We start from the raw sequence: 21,542 nt of genomic DNA, 5'->3' as shown, positions 1-21,542 counted from the left end.
GTGTCCGGTCCATTAAATAAAACTTGATGAGTTCCCAAGTGACACAAAGATCTTACCTGCTGTGACACAGAAACTAGGTTTATAGGGTCTTATCCAGAGTACTGGTGTCCATATCCTGCAGTGGATTGGAACCTATGACGTAAAGATCAAAACCCTACTCTGCATCTCAAGAGCAGACACTTTAACCACTGCACCACGACGGTGACCTTTGATTTTGTATTGAAGAATGAACTTGTAATGAAAATAACATGTTTGTGAAACACTGATGCTCCTCTACGGCAACACCAACCATTCAAACCTTATGGCTAATGTTAAAGTTTTTTAAATGGGTCAATGTCTAAGTTTAAGGTCAAAGGGTACAAATTAATGGTACACAAGGAGGAACATTCTTAGAAGAAATACACATGTGAAATATAAAATCCCTAGCAAAAATTGTTCAAAAGTAGTCAAGGTTTCAGTTTTAGAAAAGTAGGTCTAATTCAAAAGTTAATGCCAATTGGTAAAATTAGTTGGTATCAAAAGGGAAGTCGTGTCTTCAGGAATACACCAATTTTTTGAAAAGTAAAGTTTTGAAAATGTTTGCAAAAGTGTGTCATACTCCAAGGTTATGGTCAAAAGGTCAAATATCTTGGTGTAATGGTTTGGGCCGTGGATATCGGCCTGGATAGCTCAGTTGGTAGAGTATCTGACTGGAAATGCAGTGGTCCCGTGTTCAATTCCCGGTCCAGCCATACATGTTCTCCCCTCCTGTTACATTGGTACCTTAGGAAAGGTTTTGTCAAAAGGAATATACTAATGTAAAATATGAAAGCCACAGCCCCATTTAACCAATCAAAAAGGAGCAAATTTAGAGTAGACAGCAAATAGACAAACAGACAGATGGACAGACAGGACAAAAACTACCCTGTATAAGAATAAGTTGTGCAGCAGTTGTGTTTGGGCTAGGTGATTATGCTTTTGTTCTTGTTCACATCTAAATGACAATGTTGACCTCATAAAATTGATAACTGTTTAAAATTGATATTAAATATGCAAATAATTTTTTTTCAAAGTAAAGATTCGATTCTTTTATTCTCTCTTCTGAGTGTGACCTTTAAGATTCTCTTCTTTGTAATGAAGTAGCTAGGGTACTTCTGAAATATTTGTTCAGACCGACCCACCATTCTTTATACAGACCTGCATCATTCATGCAAAAGTACAAATAAATATCAAAACGAGATTGATTTAAATGTAGGACATTCTGGATAAATGTATATAAGGCTGTGTTGACCTAATATCTTTTCTCTATTGTTATTTACCACTATAATCTAGAATATAATTTGTATTCATTTAGTGTTTTTTATGTAAACATCTCCAGGTTTTAGAGCCATATTCATTGTACAGATTCCATTCTTTAGTGACACTATCACATATTGTATACCAACCCAAGTACTTCTGAACCAATTTCCATTTTGTATCCCAAAGCATATCACTTCAACATAAGTTATTTAATTTCCCCACCTATAATGATGTAAACCCCTGGTTATTCTGGTTAACCCCCTGCACCCTAAATTGGGAGAATAATTAACCCCAAACCTCCTCCTACTTTTAAAAAGCATGTACTTTATTTTTATGCCTCCCTTTGAAGAAGGGAGGGCATATTGCTTTGCTGCTGTCTGTTGGTCTGTCTGTCAGTCCAACAAGCCTCCTTTCATTTTCTTTGCAGAAGTTGCACAAACTGAAATAAAATATGGTATACAGATTTATCATAAGAATATTTACATCAAATTCTGTTTTGGGTACAATCGAGCAATTTTGGCAGGATTATCGCCCCTCAATGTACTCAGAAAAATTCCTGTTATTTGAGGCGGGGGGGGGGAGTAGGTGTTTCACAAACTTTCTCTTGTCAATTTGGACAACCCTGTTACATCTCACTTTATTCCTCAGCATAGGCAGAATCAGTTATTCTAATTTGCATCTGATGTTGATATTAGACCATTACGAAATTGATCTGTAGAATAGGTAAATGAAATTTGCATAAAAAGATTGGCTTCTTTAGCGCTACAAACATGGAACTCAGCCCATTTAGAAACATCATAATAAAAAATAAAATGTGTATTAAAACATTCATTGACTGCATGCTGCATGATTTCAATATACTTTTCTTGATGTTTGTTGGACCTGAGTCAAAGTTGGATAACTACCTGTATACAGGCCATGAAATGGATAAAATGGATGTTCTTTTGACACTAATTATAGCAAATCTGTAATATGTTGGCAAAATGCATTTTAACCAAACCCTAAAACTAGTCTGTTGCTTTGCTGTTGAGTTTTATGGTCTAACAAACAGTTTGGTTTTTGGGTCCTACAGACAAAATAGAAGTTGCAATTTCCCTCAAATACGGTTGATAAATGAATATTATTACATATGTAGCTGTGGAAGCTGGACAAATGAAAAAGGTGAAGATATTGAACAGTGATTAATCTAAAAAACATCATGCAAACATTACAAATCTGTGAACAAGGCATAAAACATGGTCACTCTAGAAATTCCAGAAGATGGATCGGATGACAAGGACAAGTAAGCATCCCCTGTTGACTATAGGGAAAGGCCATACATACTGTGATTTCTATGCATTGATCAGATTGATTTATTTAGCTAATTAATCCATAGACATGCACTTATTAAATAGTCTAAGCATTTTCACTTTTTAAGGCCAGCATTTTTTTTTTTTTAGGTTTACGAACATCAGAATGAAAAAGTCCCGTAGGAGGAGGAAATTAAAAAAAAAATAAAATTATATTTTGGATACATTATCGACTTTTCTACATTAATTTTTGCTTCTTTTTTTATGCTCTCCTAACAAGCTTGTTGTCACTGGACACATAAAGGTTACAAATGGGAAAATACAACCTTTAATTGTTTATTTCATCATCTACCAGTTGGGGGCAGTGATATAAATCTTTTGATGTTGGACAAAATACAGATTTTTTTTAAAAATTAATTTTTTAAATCTCTTTTAATATATCTTCATTTTTGTTTTTAATGTGTGTTAGGTAAATATACTTGAGACCTATAAAAATAATAATTCCTTTCATAAAACAGACAGGGGGTTATTGAGGAGTAGGGTGGAATTTTTTTCAATTAAGTGTAAAATAATTTTTCTGGCTGCCATAAATGATACTACATGCCTGTATATATTTGTATATTCTTGTTTTTAAATAGTTGAAATATTTTATTTCTTTAGGCTATTGTTTACTTCTTCCTCAAATGGACTTAACTTCTCCCATAGTTTTATTCATTACATCTGATGCATAAGCTACCCTTTTCTGAAGAATGCTGCTAAGACTGTAAGCTATGACAGAAACCTAAACAATATCTCTGACAATAGCTACCATGGGCAGTTTTAAACCTGTGGGAGGAAAATAATTTACAATTACAGACAGTTACTTTTGAATACGGATACATTATTATCTCACCAACATGTCACTTTGCAACAAAGTCGTCAGCATTTTATTGTTCTCTGAACGGGTGAAACGTTTTGAATGGCACTCCTATCGATAAATATTTACATTAAACCAAGCTTTAGTGCTGCTATGGACTTGACACAAATCTCCCTTCATTACCCGCCATGTTCGTTTAAAACCGGAAGTACGAGTTCGTAAATTTGAAATCTGTGACTCAAATTTGACATCGGAAAGAAAAAATTCTGTTTTTCTCAATTTTATTTTTTTTCTGAAAATTCAAAAACTTGAGCGGCGGGTTTGTAAACCTAAAAATAAAAAAATGCTGGCCTAAAGGGGCTTAAAAGTTCAAAAAGATAATTTTAAGATGATTTTTCTTCAAAAAGTAATTTGGACTTGAATTGTTCTGCTTGTGCATTCAAGATGAATGTGATTTTTGAATAAATTTTTAATTGATTTGAATAAATTGTGTGTAGAAATTTGAAAGGAAAAGGTAAAAACAATATATGCATATTTAAGAAGTTCAAGGTGAAACAGTTCCTGTAAAAATCCCTGGATTGTACTGCAGGGGTTTTAAAATTAATATATAATGTATAAATAAAAACATGAACAAGAAAATTTATTAGATAAAAACTTGAATTTCAAAGGAAATTTTCTGATTTAAAGATTAAAATGATAGGAGTGTTAGAATGTGTTGTTGAGATGATATTTCGTGGTATATTTACTGTTTTGAAATTGTAATTTTTGAGTAGTAAGTGTCATACCAAACATGAAGTCATTTGATGTTTATCAAATTCCATTCTAATGGCTAGAGACACTCCAAGGGGTACTTGTTCTTGCATACTAAATTATAAATTCTGCGTCTTTACGTTTCTTTAAAAAATTTTGTCCAAAGGTTAAGAGAATACCACCCAAACCCCACCATTGATATTTCTATGTGCAGTGGTGAGAATTTAGTTTGTTTGCGTCACATCATCACAAACTTATGGTTTCCCGTACATTAACATTTATAAAAGCCTTTTCCCTCATGTCCAATTCAAGTCTACTGTACTTTAAAAACAGATATTTACCACAAAGTGATTTTCAATCCCACTATAAAAATCATATCTTTTTAAGCATCTAAACATCAATAAAAGAGATATTTTTTACATTGAAAAGGTGCTGCAATGTACAGAATTTTTTTATGTTGGTTACTAACCGACTCAAAATTAACATAATTTATGCATACATGTTACTATGACAGAAAATGATCACAAGAAGTTTTTTTAAAAAATCATTTTTTTAAATACAAAAGAACATTACGCAGATATTGAAAAGGAATCAATTGATGCATGCATGTTTTCCAAAAAGTGAGTATATTAAATGCCCATTTGTTAACTCTAAATGGCTGTGTTTTAATTTATCTCTAATATATTTAGACAATTTAATTCCAACTCTTTTGACTTGTAAAAAGCTGCACATTTTCATTTTGTTCTGCTACATCAAATAACATGGTTGAAAGCAAAATAATATATATTTGTCAATATTGTTAATCTGATTTTTAAATTATGTTTTTATGCAAATACGATTTAATCCTTCATTTATTTCGCTTGGAATGAATACTTATCAGGATTTTTTTTTGGGGGGGTGGGGGAGGGGGTTATATATAATTCTGCATACTCATGTGGACATCTTTAAAATAATGTTTGCTTGCCTTCTCCCAACTCATGGTAAAATTAATGGATCGGTAGGTAGGTGGGAAAATCTTTTTTCCAGAAAATTTCAACATGTTTTTTTGACAGGATAAGAGGAATAAAAAGAAAAAAAAAATATTGTGTCCTGGGATAAGTTTGAGTTTGGCCAATATTAGTCAGTGGGTCCAGAGAGGGCAACCAAACAATATTTAAAGATGGCATTGGCAGTCCAACTTGATTTGTATATTTTGTTTCCCAATGGAATCAAGTTGTCTTAGGTAATGAAGTCCATCTCTATATTTAGGTTGTCTTAAATATATTGATTCTATTTCCCAGCAGGAGAGTTAATTTAAAATATGATAATGTTTTATTGTAAACCAGAGAATTAATATCAGTGATATATCCAGTGGTCAGTTGACATGACCAATCAGTGGATTTAAATGGAATAGAACCTTAAGGACAGAAGGTTGTATAATGTGACCAAATGAACATATAGAACTCTAAATTTATTTCATTTGTACAAGTTAATTTTAAAATATTGCGTCATTGGTGCATTTTGGCACGTTCAAAAAGGGATTAACTTTTTATATTACCAGTAATTGTTTTAATTGGTATATTATAAGATAAAAATATAATATTTTAAAGTATTTTTCCTTTCTTTTACAGAAAATTGCCAATGAAAGAGACAAGCTAAACAGACCAAGTTCAACTGATAGTAAGTGTTACATGGACATTATATCTGTGTTCATTTTGTGAATCCATAAACTTGTTTTAACTGATACAGTTTTAGTAGTGGATCAGTGAAAGGAAATTGTAGATTTTAAGGTCACTGTACTTTGACCAAGGCAATTTAAGGTACCAAAATCTTTGAAAATAATGCATTTAAAAAGATATCCTTTTTATTGCATTTGGACACCAAATTATGAGTTCAAAAATCAGAGCAATGAACCTTCTACTAAACTTATGGGATATTTATGTTTCTTGAATCTAGATTGGACTCAAAAATGCTATTTTCTGGATCATATCCTATATTTCAAAAATATCAAAGTTTGACAAACTTTACTTTAACAAGCTACTTGAAATGAATCAAGTCTTTACCTACATAAAATATAAATTTAAAGAAATGACAATATCTGAGGGTCATTATGCCAAAGCCTTATATGAGGTTGTCCTAGGACTAGTAGTGCAGTGGTTTGAGCATTTCTGGATCAGTGGATATGAGTAACTCAAGATGTTCCTCTTGTTCGAATCCCACTGTGGGATGTGGAGAACAGTCCTTTAGAGAATTAAAACCTTAAAAGTCACCATTTAAAACACTTGCATAATGATAATCTCCAACAATTTCTCACTACAGGTTTACAACTACAGCCTCCTATTGGCATTTAGTTGTGTCCCAGTGTGAGTGAAATGTTCTCAAATTGCTTTAAGAAAGATGAAGATCACTTCTGTAAAAATACCAAACTTTCTTGAAAATTTGTTTTCGAGTTGTCTTTTGGATATGAAGCTATATTGCTTTCAAATTGCTTTAATTTGCATGGATCACCATTCACACTTTGATTTTGCAGCCTCACTAGGCTCCTATAGTTAGGAAGAATTATTTTGAAATATTAAAACTTATGAAAAGAAAATATAGAGTTTGAAAAAAAAATTACAAGTATCCATAATATCATCAGAAAAAGAAGTTAATTAAAAGCAAGGAGGCAACTCTGTTCTTATCAGAAATGACTCCATAAGGTTCGAGCATTACCTGAACTCACCTGACGTACATAGCAGTGACATTGCCGAGTTGTCCTAGCACACTTAAGGTGAATTACCCCCATCACTATCAATCTAATGTAGTGGGTATAATCTAACATAATCCATCTCAGGCCAGAGATTTACCAAAGGAGAGCTGACTTTTAACTTTTAAATCATATTTTTAGATGTAGAATTTGGTAGTATGGAATGATTACCGATACCTGTGAATTAATTTCGGGAAGAACAAGAGCTTTTTTTAGTGAACTGCTTGGTTGTAATCCAGAACATGCCCAAAAATGTCTACTTTGCTGGAGTACATTGTAAGGGATGGAATCAGAGTGTTTGGAATGTATTGAAGGGCTATGGGGTTGATCTATTAATTATCAGTTATGTTCGATCCATTGACTTGTAGTTACACCCAAGGGAGGGGTTGAAGAAAAACTAGACAGAAATATGTCATAAGACATTTACTGACAAAATCAACCTGCCTTATAGAACATTAGTATTGCAACCTTATCAGAAGAAAACCTTTTAATTCTTAAGCTTGAGTAGAAGAATATTCTTTTATATGCCCAAATAATCCAAGATTCAGGGGCATTTATGTATATTTTTAACCATGACCATAAATTTTTAAAAGTTTGTGCAAAGGCATTCATGTTTCATATATATTTCTTGTGACATGAACAATCTTACCAACAATTTTACCCCATGACCTTGACCTTGAAGTTTGACCTACTTTTGAAAAAAAATTAACCAAACTTTGAATTAGCCATTAAAACATCAGAATGGTAGAATGCTAGGCTTTTCTTATTTCAGATGTTTTATTCCTTGTTACAGAACATTTCTTTTGGGCTGAACATCTTGGGGCTTTCATTTTTCATGGATTTTTTTTAACAGGGTCTTCCTTGGGTACCAACATTTTGACCCCATAACCTTGCTCTTTGGGTTTCACCTACTAATTTTGGTTTTAACTTGTGAATAGTTAGTGCTAGGGCTTTCATATTTCTCATATATATATTAATTGTGACAAGATGTAACTTTTTTATCCTCATAACCCTGACCTAGGAGTTTATACTACTTTTAAAAGTCTTTAACTTTGGGTATAACTTCTGAATGGATAATGCTGAGATATTCCTTGTGATAGGGCCTATCTGTAGATCTCATGACCTTAGAGTTTGAATTACTTTTGAAGTTTTGATATAGCCTTCAACCTTGACCATGCTTTTTGAATGGTTATGCTAAAACTTTCATATTTTTAAAGTGTATTCCATTTTAAAAGACCTTTCCTTGGATACCAATAAAAACAGCTTTATCCCGATAATTTCCAATTATAAACCTGTCCAATGCTGTATGACCTTGACGTGAATTTCACCATCAAATATTCAAGGTTGTAACAAACTTTCAGTTTATAAGCAGTCTCGGACTTATGTAGTGGTCCAGCAAGTTTTGTTTCATTCCATTTAACAGTTTCAATGTTCCAAAACTACATTTCCTCTTACTGTCAAATACCTTGAAACAAGGTCAGAGGTCAAGGTCATAGTTATTTTTTTGTGAGGATAAATTTCACCTCCTGCTTGTCCAATCCGGATCATACTGAGGATCATATTTTTGTGACACCTTATTTTCATGAGATAGTCGTTGACAAAAGTTTCATGAGTTGTGATTATAAAGTGTGTAGTGTGTGCAGTGACCTTGAATCTAATACAAATCTTTGTGTAATATCCTTATTTTGAGCTATTATTTTCTATCGACCATTTTGGCTCATTTTTAGCTCACCTCAACGAAGTTGGGGGAGCTTATGTAATGCATCCCGGGTTAAGGTTAAGTTTTTTGGAGCAGTTTTCTTTTTAAGTACCTCTATGCCCTATATTGATTAGACCTGTATGGAAGATGTTTCTTGTGTGTTTCATTGTACCAGTCAAAGTTTCAGATGCTGCAATTTCAGCAAAGTAATGACCAGGTTAATGTTTTTGGAGGAGGTTAACATTTTTGGTGCAGTTTTTGGTATAGGTCTCATTTCCGAGTAACTATAAGCCCTATGTTGACCAAACTTGCATGGATGATACATCTAAGGATGCACACTACCAGACTTGTGTCTGATGCTGAATCTGACCTACATTTTCCGCATGAGTGAACATGTTAATGCTTTCGGTGTAGGTCTCATTTCCAAATAACTATAAGCACTATAGTGACCAAACTTGCATGGATGATACATCTAAACTTGCATGAGTGAACATTTTCCGGTTGAGTGAACAGGTTAAAGTTTTTGGTGCAGGTTTCATTTCAAAGATATTATGAGCCCTATAATGACCAAGCTTGCATGCATGGTGCATCTTAGGATGAATACTACCAGACTTGCTTCGGATGATGAAACTGACCTACATTTTCCGGTTGAGTGAACAGGTTAAAGTTTTGGGTGCAGTTTTCATTTCTAAGATACTATTAGCCCTATAAGGACCAAACTTGCATGAATGGTACATCTTAGGATGCATACTATCAGACTTGATTTGGTTGCTGAATCTGACCTACATTTTCCAGTTGAGTGAACAAGTTAAAGTTTTTGGTGCAGGTTTCATTTCCAAGTTACTATGAGCCCTATAATGACTAAACTAGTAGGGCTGAAACGATTCACCGAAATATCGATATTGTTCGATATAAGTGCTCGGTTCAATTTTCGATTCACCATCTCGATTTTCGGTTCGATACGTTTTTTTATAATCGGGTTTGGTTATTACTCTTTGAAATAGATCGGGTTCGAATTTTAACAGTTTGACACACACGACTTGCTTGTCACGGTTACCCCTTATATAAAAATACATTTTATAGTAGGGGTAACTTTATTAAAAGAAGATAAATATTTCGTGACAAGCCCCTGTGAGTAGGCTGCCTCTGTTATTATTTATACGAATAAAGTGTTCTTAATCAACAGAACCACAAGTATCAGAGATGCGCAATTAACAAATTAGTAAATTCGGGCTAGTAAAAATAGGGAATTTAAAATTTTTCAATGCACATTTTTAAAGCAGCTCAATATTAAGTAAACCGTCAGTCAAACGTTTTGATTGCAAAAAAAACTATCCTCTGCCACCTTTACTTCCAAAAACGATCGTTTTTTTTTTTCCTAATCCGAATTTCCTCTGTTTATTGTAAATACATGCAGATATCTCATTAAATTATTTACGATCACTCAATCAACTGAAAGATCAGTGTGATTCACATGAAATATATTTCTAGTGTATTTAAGGATTTAATATGAAAACAAAATGAATTTTTTTTCATTCTAAATGAGCTAGTGCAAAATAATCAGAAAAGGAAAGGTCTTCAGATATTTTTATTAAATTCATTTTTATTTTCTGTCATAATCATTAATTTTACATGATTTAATTTTAATAGTGAGAATAAAATTTTAATTTTCAAAAGATTGACCTTATACCCTGACTTTTTCAATGATTAATTTTTTTTTTACATTTGTTTTATTTTAATTTTTGTCCCTATATTTGGGCTAATAACTTTTTAAGTAACTTTAAAGTTTTTGAATTTTTAGATGCATACCCCTGGTAGTATATTTCATTTCCCCACCTTTTACTCTTTGTTTTTTTAAATCTGAATACGTTTTCTTTAACCTTATGAATAGTTTCGTTCTTAAATTGTATCGTATTGAAAAAATTGAATTGTGACACAAGTATTGCAATACGTATCGTATCGTGGAGGGGGCGTATCGTTTCAGCCCTATAAACTAGCATGGATGATACATCTTAGGATGCATACTGCTAGACTTGCTTCGGATGCTGAATCTGACCTACATTTTTGGGATGAGTGAACAGGTTAAAATTTTTGGTGCAGGATTCATTTCAAAGTAACTTTGAGCTCTTTAATAACCAAACTTGCATGGATTATACATCTTAGGGTGTATTCTACCAGACTGGCTTCGGATGCTGAATCTGACCTATATTTTCTGGATTAGTCAAAAGGTTAGTTTTTTATACAGGTTTCATTTCCAAGTAACTTTTGAGATCTATGTTGAGCAAACTTGCATGTGCAAGTGAGTTAAGGCTAAATATGGATATTTCTATGCAAATGAGCTAATAAAAATTCATAAATTGTATATTTTTGTGTACAGAGAAAGTTCAAATAAATTTTCTTGTACATACTTAGTACCCACAATTTATCAATGCAAGTGCACATTATGACGTCATTGTTCGCTCCCATTCAAGGTAATGAATAACATAAAAAAAATCACGTCGGCGCAAGGGCATATCCTATCTTATCTTAAATAAACAATGTATAATATTAACGAGAATTTTCTTAATATTAATAAAATTGCTGCACAAATCCTATGCACTTTCTCAATCGATAAAAATTTTAGGAAACTTACACTGGATTGTGAATTTTTACCTTGTTTAAACTTAAAACTGCACGAATAGTAACTAAACAATTGCAGTGCCGACATTTGTGCAGCAATATCTTAAATCCTTTGAATATCCTGCGTCTTTTTATACCTTGTTTTATACCTTGTTTTTGTTAAACAAAGTAAGGTCTGCCCTTGCGCCGAAGCTATTTAGCTGATGTTTCTTATAAACTTGTGTAGTACAGGTCGATGACGTCATAATTTGTACTGGCTATCGCATGTCGTGGGTTCCAAGAATGTATTAGAAAACAAGTCTTAACATTTTCTGTGCGGTAGGTAGAGCAATTATGGAATTTAATTAGATATTTTGCATATAAACCTCTATATGTAGCCTTAACTCACTTGCGTGGATGATACATCTTAGGATGCACAGTAATGGACTTGCTTCAGATGCTGAATTCCACATACATTTTCCAGATAATGGACCTGGCTGGTAAAAGTTATGGGTGCAGGTCTTTTACCAAGAAACTATAAGACTTATATAAACAAAACTTGCACAAATGATGCATCAAGGGATAAAAACTCTCTAACTTGCTTCAGATGCTGGATTTTAATTATATGTTTTCATGATGATGAACTTGTTTGAAGTTTTTATATAGGTCTTTTCCATAGTATCAAATCAAAATTGCATAAATTTTGCATTTTTGGATGTACACTTTTTGTTTGTTAATTGTGTGACTTTGCCTTACTTAAAGACAACATTTGTTGAGGTGAGCTCTGTAATCTCTGATTACCTATGTTTCACTCAAGAAGGGGTATGCAGTGTTTGAGACCCCTCCCCCCCACCGATTTCTATGAAAACTCATTGGTTATTCTCTGATCTTAGTCTGACTTCTATTCACATGTCACCAAATTCATATTTTTCTCTTAATGACAATAAAAATTAAGCCCTTTATTGTCTTTCTTTTACATATTGCATCACTCTCCAACACAGACTGTGTGCTTCAGTCCTCATTGAAGGTGTATAAGAAGAAATGTCACAGGTCTTTTGGATAAGGCATAAAAAAATAATAGAGAGGTTTCATGCCTACTGAAAAATGAATAACCTCAATACCAAAAGTAACTATGCTGGCATTAGATTTTGGACATGATGAAAAAAGAACTTGTCTTGAAACTACCTAGGAAAAAGAAAATATTTACCCAATGTCAATGGATATAGGTCTTGAGAAGTGCTGAGAAGAGAAAACTGAACTTTCTTAAATCCTTCTTAACAAATGTACCCCCCCCCCTCCAAAAAAATCTTTAAAATATTTCATTTTAGATGTGAGTTAATTATTTTAATTGATTATCAGGAAGGACTAGTTGTTATGGAAAGAAAAGCCTATCATTTTAATTTTAGGTAGCAATTATTATAGCATAAAAATGTCCTTCTTTTAATTTGTTTTCATTCTACAAAGTTTCCCACAAAAATCATCAATATCTGCTATCGATTTTTAACCTTTCATAGGGGATTATTTTTTTTATTCTAAAATCAATGTCTTGAAGCAGATTCAAAGCTTTGTGTGTACATACATGTTGTCTTTCTGCTTGTATCTAGAAAATTCTGGATTTTACAGAATTTAAATTTGAATAGAATTGAAATAGAAATGGAGTCTGGTTTATACATATTCCCTGTTTTTGTTATCTACCAGATTTCAACAACATGTTTTGGATATTAGAATTTGCACGGAGTTATTAATCCTAAAAGGATATACCGTTGAAGAATTTAAAAACCATTGGTGTCCCTAACAATATGTGCCGAGATATGACAGAAAGATTACGGTATTTTCCCATTAGATACAAGGAGGCAAAATGAACGTCTAGTGTCCAATGCTTTTATAATGTAGAAAATGCCAATATCTCGTCACAGAAAGAAAAATTGATTTCGGAAATTAAAGAAAAGGCAACTAGGTGCTCCTGGAATTTGTTTCATGTGGACTGCTAAACTTGCTTTGCACGGCTGATCTTAGAATGATGGAAAATTAGAAAATTTCATTATGGAAAAATTAACTGCATGTTTTATTCACTCTAGATTTAATCAAAACTTGAATGATGAACTGTGTATATTTGATAAGCTAGAGAATAGTTGTTCAGACAAAATTTTCTAGCACTATGACATGACAACATATGAAGCTTTGGACTGTTTTCTATGTAAATGTGCTGTACATTATGTACAGTATTTAGACCTGTTGAAAGGTGGTGCAATTAAAACAGGTAATGGCTAATTAAATTTGAATCAGAATTTACAATTATATTAATTTTTATTACAAATGATATGTATAAGAGTTAATATATGCTGTTCACTGAGGGCAAGCATTTTAATAAACTTGTTTCAGGGCTATTTTTATGTTTTTGACTCTAATTAATATGATTTCCTATCATAGAGAATATATACTTTAAAAGGATCAAACTTGCTTTGAAAAAAAGGGACCAGTTACAAAAAAAAAAAAAATGATTTTGTGAAATTTCATTTTGTATATAATTATGATGATTCTAATTACTACATATTCTCCTTCTTTATATGAAAACCTGTTAATGGACTAATATTTGGGATTTTTCGTTGGCAAATATATTGGGTCACCTTTGTTTAGAATGACCAAACCATGTAAAATTAATTCTGGAATGTATCTGTAAGGTATCAGTTAATTCAGTTTAAAATCATGCAGCTCTTTGTTTTTTTAAAGTTTAATGTTGCATTTAAAGGGGAATAAATCTTGATCTTTACTCCTTTTTAGATTTATGAAGATTTATAACTTAGAATGTAAGGTAGTTGAAAGAAACCTTTTGTGCATATGAAATAAAATTTGTTCTGATATTCAGTTAGATAAACTCTGGAGTAAATGAGCTTTAAATTTAAAAAGACTTTAAAAAGGGAGTGAAATTAAATATATGAAAGGTCTGAAGTAAAAGTTAATGATTTTATAAATGGTCAACAGCTGTGGAAATTTAATTTCTTGTCTATTTTATTACGTGTAATAATTTGGAAGAGTGAAATTCTAAAGATATGAACAATACCTAAAAGAAATGTGAAAAACAATTCTATGTTCATGTCTTTAAATTGATCTCAATCCTGATCAACAACTTATCTTACTGATAGTGATAAGTTTGGATTAAAACGTCAATATTACATTAAAAAATGGTGTAAAATTATCAATTTCTAAAAATTACAAATTAATTCCTTTCAAAGTACAGCATATAATTTTTAAAATATTTAAAATAATTAATCTCTGTAGAATGAAGCCTTTGACACCCCCCTCCCCCCCCCCAAAAAAAAAAGAACTGTTACATTAAACAAACAAGATAAAAATCAAGACAAAATGAAAGAAAAAATTCATTGATAGTTTATAAAAGTCAGATATCTTTTTTCTTAACCCATAGTGATTTTGTGAAACATTAATCAAATAGAACCTGACATTGTTGGGTTCTATTGATGAAAAAGTTAATTTCTGTATTTATTCTATTTGATCTTAAGCATTCATGCATTTGTTTGTAACTTACAAGAAATATTTTATGGTGCTTCATTTTTGTGCCTAGATCTTATGTTCTTAGTTACCGCATTGTAAAGAATTAAAAAAAAAATAGCTGTCTAAATCAGAAGTAGGTCAGAGTGACCCCATTCTGGGATCAATATGAATTACATTTTGATTATAGGGAAATGTTGGACAAAATTTTTTAATCCCTCTTTGGATATAAAAGCTTATCCTTTAATGGTTCTTGTGAGAGTGCTGCATGTGTCACCTTAAAATGGGAAACAATGACTAGAAAAAGCACAATAACATACAGGGGATATCTTTATATTTTGCTCTTGTAATTGCAGGTGGGAATGACTTGGATGAACAAGTTAAACTTCAGCAGGCAATGCTCAGAAGACAAGAACTTCTAGACAAAATCAGAGTGAGTACATTGTCCAAAAAATTATAAATCAACTCCATTTTTACCTGTAAAATTTTTAAATCAGCATGTAAAATGAATTTGTCATTAAAGTATAGGTATTTAAACATGTTTCCTCACAAAAAATTAGAGTACCTTACCAGGCATTAAATCATATAACCCTTATGCATGGTACATTTAAAATCATTTTGACACAATTTTTGTGTACAGAAGAGAATGTGTTTTTTATATAAAACTAAAATATATTTGAGCTTTGTGTTTAGAATTTTAAGTAATTATATGTATTTTTAGCATGAACAGTTAGTCAATGAGGATTACGGTCGGCGACCCAGATCTCACAGTGCTAGACGACGCTACACACCCTCCCCCTTACCGCCCCCACCCTCCCGACGCTCACTGCCAGACTTCAACCGGAATCAGTCATTCAGAGACGACAACAACAACCCATACAGAGATAAAGGTGAGGACTGTTTATAAACAGCAGAGGCAAAGTTACGGAGGCTAAGGCTCCCATAATGCTTTCCATGGTTCTATTTTTCCAGTGCAATTTTCCATTGGAATTGAATGTACTTGTTCCATCCTTCAAGTTCTCTTACTTCATGAAAATGCCTCATATTCACCAAATAATGTGAATAGGCCATCATAAAATTTTCTTTTGGAAAAATTGATCTAAAAAGTTAATTTGCTTGATTTATCTTTAGCCTCAGTGTGTACATAAATGTTATTTTCAAGAGTTATTTCCCCTTGCTGAAGAGTGTACATCCTTAACTATAAGCAGGAAAGGTAGATTTGTTCCATAATAAAGAATTTTAAGTTGGTCATATATTTATATTAAAGGATCTCCATGCAATGTGGAATCTTGTTATGAAAGGATTTCTTGGGGATGGATGGGGAGGGGGGGGGGCAACACTGGGTCAAATTTTTTTCATGTGAACAAAGGTGGGAGGTATCTTTTTCATTTTTTTTTCCTGGAAAAAAGAGGAGCCAGTATGACTAGGGTGAGCATTTTGGCCCACTGGCCTCATTGTGTAGTCTATTATAAGGGTTAAACGTATTTCAAATATTCTACTCATCGGGCAATTTCAAATATTATATAAAAAGTTCTTTTATACTTTATACAATGAAAATTCAAGATACTGAATAGCAAAGAAAGAGAATTGATAAATATTTATCTCTGGTGTCATAAATGCATGGATTTATTATCAAATTTAAATGACATTGAAAGACCTTGGTAATTACTACTGGCATTGGGTAAAACCCAAGAATTGAAAAATATTCTTCATTTATGTGCATATATGAAGACATTTCAATGTGCTCTATGATGCAGACAATTGCATTGGTTAAGGGCAAGAATAAGTTTGAGATCCACTTTTATATTTATAACTTTAGCCTACTTCTTTTGATATGTCATTCTTTTGATGATGTAAAGAATTCTGCATAGTGCATGTCTTGGTGCAGAGGCAACAGACCAATGTTAAGATTTAATGTTTACTCAACAACGGCTTATAGAAAATTTGCATTGAAATTCTAAAATGACATTTTCTCTACCCTATATGAACAACTTCAACTCATGTTGGTTCCAATTTACCAAGCATGTCAAGTCTGTTTTACAGACATAGGAATCATTTAATTCTGCTTTTTCCATTTTTCATAATTCCAAATTCCTGTCAGAAAAATACAAACTTTTTAAATATTGTATTGTTTTCATCTATGTGTACATCTATGGTAATACATTCAACAATTTAGATAATTCAAAATTGAGATGCATTTAATACAGAACATTAAATAAAATTTACAAAGAATGATCAAAGGATTTTTTTTTTAAATTTTGTCTACAGCTTCAATCACTAATGCATAAATCTTTTTTGTAGTCTTGAAAAGAAATTTGACAAATTTCTTCTTTTTTTCTTATGAACTAAGTGACTTCCTTTGACAAAGACATGTGTCATATTTTTTAAAGCTTTGATGTTAAAATAAATAAAATTAAAAATATATGCCTTTCTTATTATATCATGTTAATAGGTACATAGTACTACATACATATATGTTGTGAAGTGATTCATCATAATATGCTTAAAGAAAGAAAATTATTAATAAAACAAAGCATGAAAAAGATATAAAATCACATCTATCAAATTTAAAATAATATATTCTTTCAATCCATGGTATTCCTTAATTATTCTAATGCAATTGTTTTGTAAAACACTTTTTGATTGGCTAATGCACTGATGTTTTTTTGAAGCAGTATGCCAAAAGTAATTTATCTCTTTCTGAGGCCAAAATAAAATTATAGTTTGTTTGGAATTGCCCCCTCCTGAAAAAATTTTATTGAAAGCTTTTTATCATTGTGAGAATTAGGTTTTATTGTTGCGTCATACTTTTTTTAAAAGTAAGAAAATGTATACGTATTTACTGTTTACTGGGATTTTTATAAAAAATTTAAAATTTATCTTCAATGTGTCTCCCTTCAGTGACGTATATAGTACATTTCTGTTTTTTAAAACCACAATATAAATTATTGCGTCGTGTTATTTGATATATAACTCAGTTTTGTTGTTTAAGGTTTCGTAAACAACATGTCAACAAAATGCCATATGTGGGGTATAAGCAACTACATTTTAATTATATCATTGATTAATAGTTTTATTGGAAAAAAAATTCAAAATATTTATTGAGAACTTCTTAAAAATGGTATATTTTCAAAAAATACACCTAATTAATTTCACGTGAAAACCATTATTGCAGAAACAAAATATGTTTATCAATGAAGGGCAAGTTGGACTTGGATGAAAGTTTTTTCCCTGTTTATTTTGTCCAAATGTTAAGACTTGAAAGTGAAAGTACATTGCAAATGCCAAAAGTAATTTTTTTATCTCTTTCAATAACAGCCTTTCAGGACCATATCCAACTTGATATAAACATGTACATTTCTGTTTTTTGCATAATTAAAACAACAATATAAATTAATAAAAATATTTGTTATCAAGTCGTGTTTTATTTGATATATAACTCAGTTTTGTTGTTTAAAACTCTTAAATTTATTTAAATGATTTTCTCACTGGTCTCAGAAGGGCCTTCTCAGGTGTGAGTAACGCATAAGATTTCATATCTGAGTAATGAATAAAATGGCTCCTCGAATTGCCAAAGCTTTCATGGGTTCTCTGTAAATAAAAGGCAAAAACCCCTTGTCCCACACTGAAAAGGCTAATTCAATTAAATTATTGAATTTATTAGCTTTCCTGAAGAGAAAAATAAGAGCTAATACATGTCCATCATTCAGTGATACTTGAATTAATGTTGTACTTCAACAGTGGGGTATGTGTATGTCAGAGTCAATGATATTGCAATTTCAGTTGAGAGTTTTTAAAAATATTCTTAACATTTTAAGTGAGATAATAGATATTAGGTGTTATCTGTAAAAAGGTGGTAATGTAGGTATTCATCATATTCAATAAGCATAAATGCCTCCATTCACCTGAAAAACGGACTGTATTGAATGTTGTATTCTTTACATATCCTGTATTTATTTGTCATTTAAGAAACTCCATTATAATTGAGGTGGAAATCTAGAGAAATCAGACCTTTGTGAATTTCTTCACAGTATGTAGTTCTAAAGAAACCCAATAGTATATGCTTTTGATCTTCTTTTGTCCTTTAAGTGAAAACAGAATATTTGTACCAAATAAAGGGAATACAACACTCGCTGGCATAACCTTTTCCTTTAGAAATATTCTGCCATGGCGACCAAAGAAATGACTCCAATGTTCCGCAAACAAAATAACTTAAAGGCTTTGACACTGGCGTAAAGTTTCCAGATTTTAAATGCTAAAGCTGAAGTCATTTTGCATTTTTAAGTTCCATTAGAACATCAGATTTTTTTTCCATCAGAATTTAATAGGTGTCTTGCACTCTTGGATTATTGTTTTGGCATTAACCTTCCATATTCTAAGAGAGGCATCAAAGTTGGAAATATTTTTTCTCCCCCAAAGGAGCCTCTTTTTAAAAACCATTGAAGCAAGACTGAAAAGAAGTAAAATTCATTTTCAAACTTGTTGAGAGCTGTTTGTGAGTCGTCTATCTAAAGAGATAGTCACCATCAGGAGTGTGTAAGAAATAGTTATTTCTTTTCAACATGCCACTAATGGCATGGACAGTTGGCTGATTGAAACTGGGGATGATATAGTGAGAGATTTTGTCCAACATGGTCAACTTGACCAAGGTAGGGATTTATTTATCAAACATTTGTTATGGAACTGGTTTCCATGGTTACATGAAAGTTTGATATCATAAAGAAAAATGTACTCACTTGGGAATGGAATTAATTAAAATTAATTTAATTAATTAAAATGAATGGTATGTTATAAATCTTGATTCTCTTTGGAATTATATAGTTCAAAGGGATAAAACATTTATTATTGGTACATGTATATATACCATTTTCCCAAAATGCATGCATGCATCATTGCATTACATAAACATATTTTATCCAATTATTTGTAATCAGAGTGAGTTGACTTAAGCTGCACTATTCTTGAATTCAAAGGATTGTGTTACAAGTAAAAAGATAGCAATTCCTGTCATTAAGCTATATTAATTTTTACTTTTAAAGAGTTAGCATATGATGTACTCTGAATTTTTATGTCCACCTTGATCAATTGCTTTCTCTCTCTCTCTCTCTCTCTCTCTCTCTGAAGAGGAAAGGCTTTAAATTATATATATTTTACTTAGAGCTGCCCTTGTTTTATTATTTATGAAGAGAAAACATTGTTTCTTTCTATTGAAAAAAAAGGGAAATTAAAGAATAATTGTAGATTGCAGCCTTTCATATTTTTAATAACCTTACTGTATATATATCTATATTGAGATAGATAAGAATTTGTGGAGGGATAAAATTAGTACATTATAATCAATAATATCTGAATTGATTAATACACTAATGAAGCGGGTAGTACTTGATCTGTCGATGAATACATATTGATGATAATCATTATACTGGTATAATGGCATTGACTTTTCTGGCTTCTGTTTTGAAAGGATAAGAATATGCATTTTAAAAGTAGTTGTCATTTACTGATTATATTTGACCAGCTATTTTATAATATTTGCAGGAAAACAAAATAGAAAATAGAAGCAGTGACTATTGTCTGAAGTACTATAAAGATTCTGATAACTATTGAATAATTTTTTTTCAGATATGCAACAGGTGAAGCATATAATAGAACACAGAGTCAAAACTCCCCCACAGTACCATCTACCACCCATACAGAACCCCCCTCAACTGCCCGTGGTGGCTAACCCCCAGTCCTACCCCCAACACATCATCCAACAAGTTCCTCAACCTGTTGTTCAGAACTTGGTGCCAGATCAAGGAAGACAAAGCATGTTCAACAAAGGAGGTGGGTTGATTTCTGGATGATTTTTCCCCCAATGCAGCTCTCTCTCTCTCTCTCTCTCTACCTACTAACTCAATTTGTGAGAGGGCAACCAAACATCAATATTTTAAAGATGGCCATAAAGAAAGAGAAACTAGAAGTTATTATTTTTTGGGTCTTTCAGATTGGATGGAGATGATGATGATGCAGAACCATCAGATGCATCAGTTAGTGGTCCAACAAATGATGTTACGCAGTCTGCCAGGAGGCAGTTTGGCTCAGGCCCCAGTAACATACATGTCCGAACCTGCAGTTGTGGTGAGTTAATATTAGTCCATGAGCCACTGGGGGTGGTCGGTACCATTTTGGGTGAATAAACTTTATAGTGATATTTGGTGAGGTGAGGTATACCCCTAACTAGTGAGAAAATGTATGATAGCATCAAATCTGTTGTGGCTTCAGTGCTGGAGACACAGTTATTGCCCTTTATTTGCTTAAATTAGGTATTTTGAGCAAAATATATTTGCAACCTGCAAAGTATTTGTCACACAGTTGCCAACCGTGATAGAAAGTTCTACCAGAATTACTCCGAGATACGATGAACATATTAAAAGAGCATTAAATGACTTTTTAGCCTTGATTCTAACAAAATTATTATATTTTTACCACTTTTATTCAACAATTACATGTACCTCAAAAATTTGTATAAAGAAAATGATAAGTACCAACGCACATATACTAGTTTAGTTATTCGTCCGTCGATGACGACGATGACCACTGTCTCATCTTCGTTGGGGAGGGGGTTAACCTGGACGGTGGGTGCGGAGATGACTGGTCAGGCCCGTCCTTGCACAAGCAGATGAAGGAGTTTTTCGACTAGAGCCACGCCCCCTTCTTTGTAAATCTCAGCTTGGAGTATCCGCCAGGTGCTTTGCCAGTTGACAAAAGACTAATTGCTTTTTGGATCTCATCCAACGTGGGAACGGCGTCCAGTGACTGGTTGATGGGAACCTGGGCAGTCGGTTGATGGATTCGTCG

The 21,542-nt window shown here is 32.3% G+C and overlaps 1 protein-coding gene across 5 annotated transcripts in view; it reads left to right on the top strand.

The window, feature by feature from the left end:
* Nucleotides 1-21,542, top strand: part of LOC134264056 (uncharacterized) — a 44,854-nt gene that overhangs the window by 4,234 nt on the left and 19,078 nt on the right. For 2 of the 5 annotated variants that reach the window (XM_062746354.1, XM_062746355.1), the window contains 5 exons: nt 5,784-5,832; nt 15,059-15,135; nt 15,424-15,592; nt 20,325-20,528; nt 20,689-20,822. In XM_062746354.1, the coding sequence (XP_062602338.1) occupies nt 5,784-5,832; nt 15,059-15,135; nt 15,424-15,592; nt 20,325-20,528; nt 20,689-20,822 (633 nt within the window). Of the gene's footprint in view, nt 1-4,760; nt 4,794-5,783; nt 5,833-12,897; nt 13,456-15,058; nt 15,136-15,423; nt 15,593-18,994; nt 19,352-20,324; nt 20,529-20,688; nt 20,823-21,542 lie in introns of those variants that run through there. The other 3 variants (XM_062746357.1, XM_062746356.1, XM_062746358.1) reach the window with 3 other exon arrangements.

This window comes from Saccostrea cucullata, unplaced genomic scaffold (assembly GCF_032062105.1).
Source record: "Saccostrea cucullata isolate Sc308-1 unplaced genomic scaffold, CSIRO_AGI_Scuc_v1 ctg793, whole genome shotgun sequence".
NCBI lineage: Eukaryota > Metazoa > Mollusca > Bivalvia > Ostreida > Ostreidae > Saccostrea > Saccostrea cuccullata.
The sequence above is the reverse complement of the archived record's forward strand: the minus strand, read 5'-3'. Positions and strand labels throughout refer to the sequence as shown.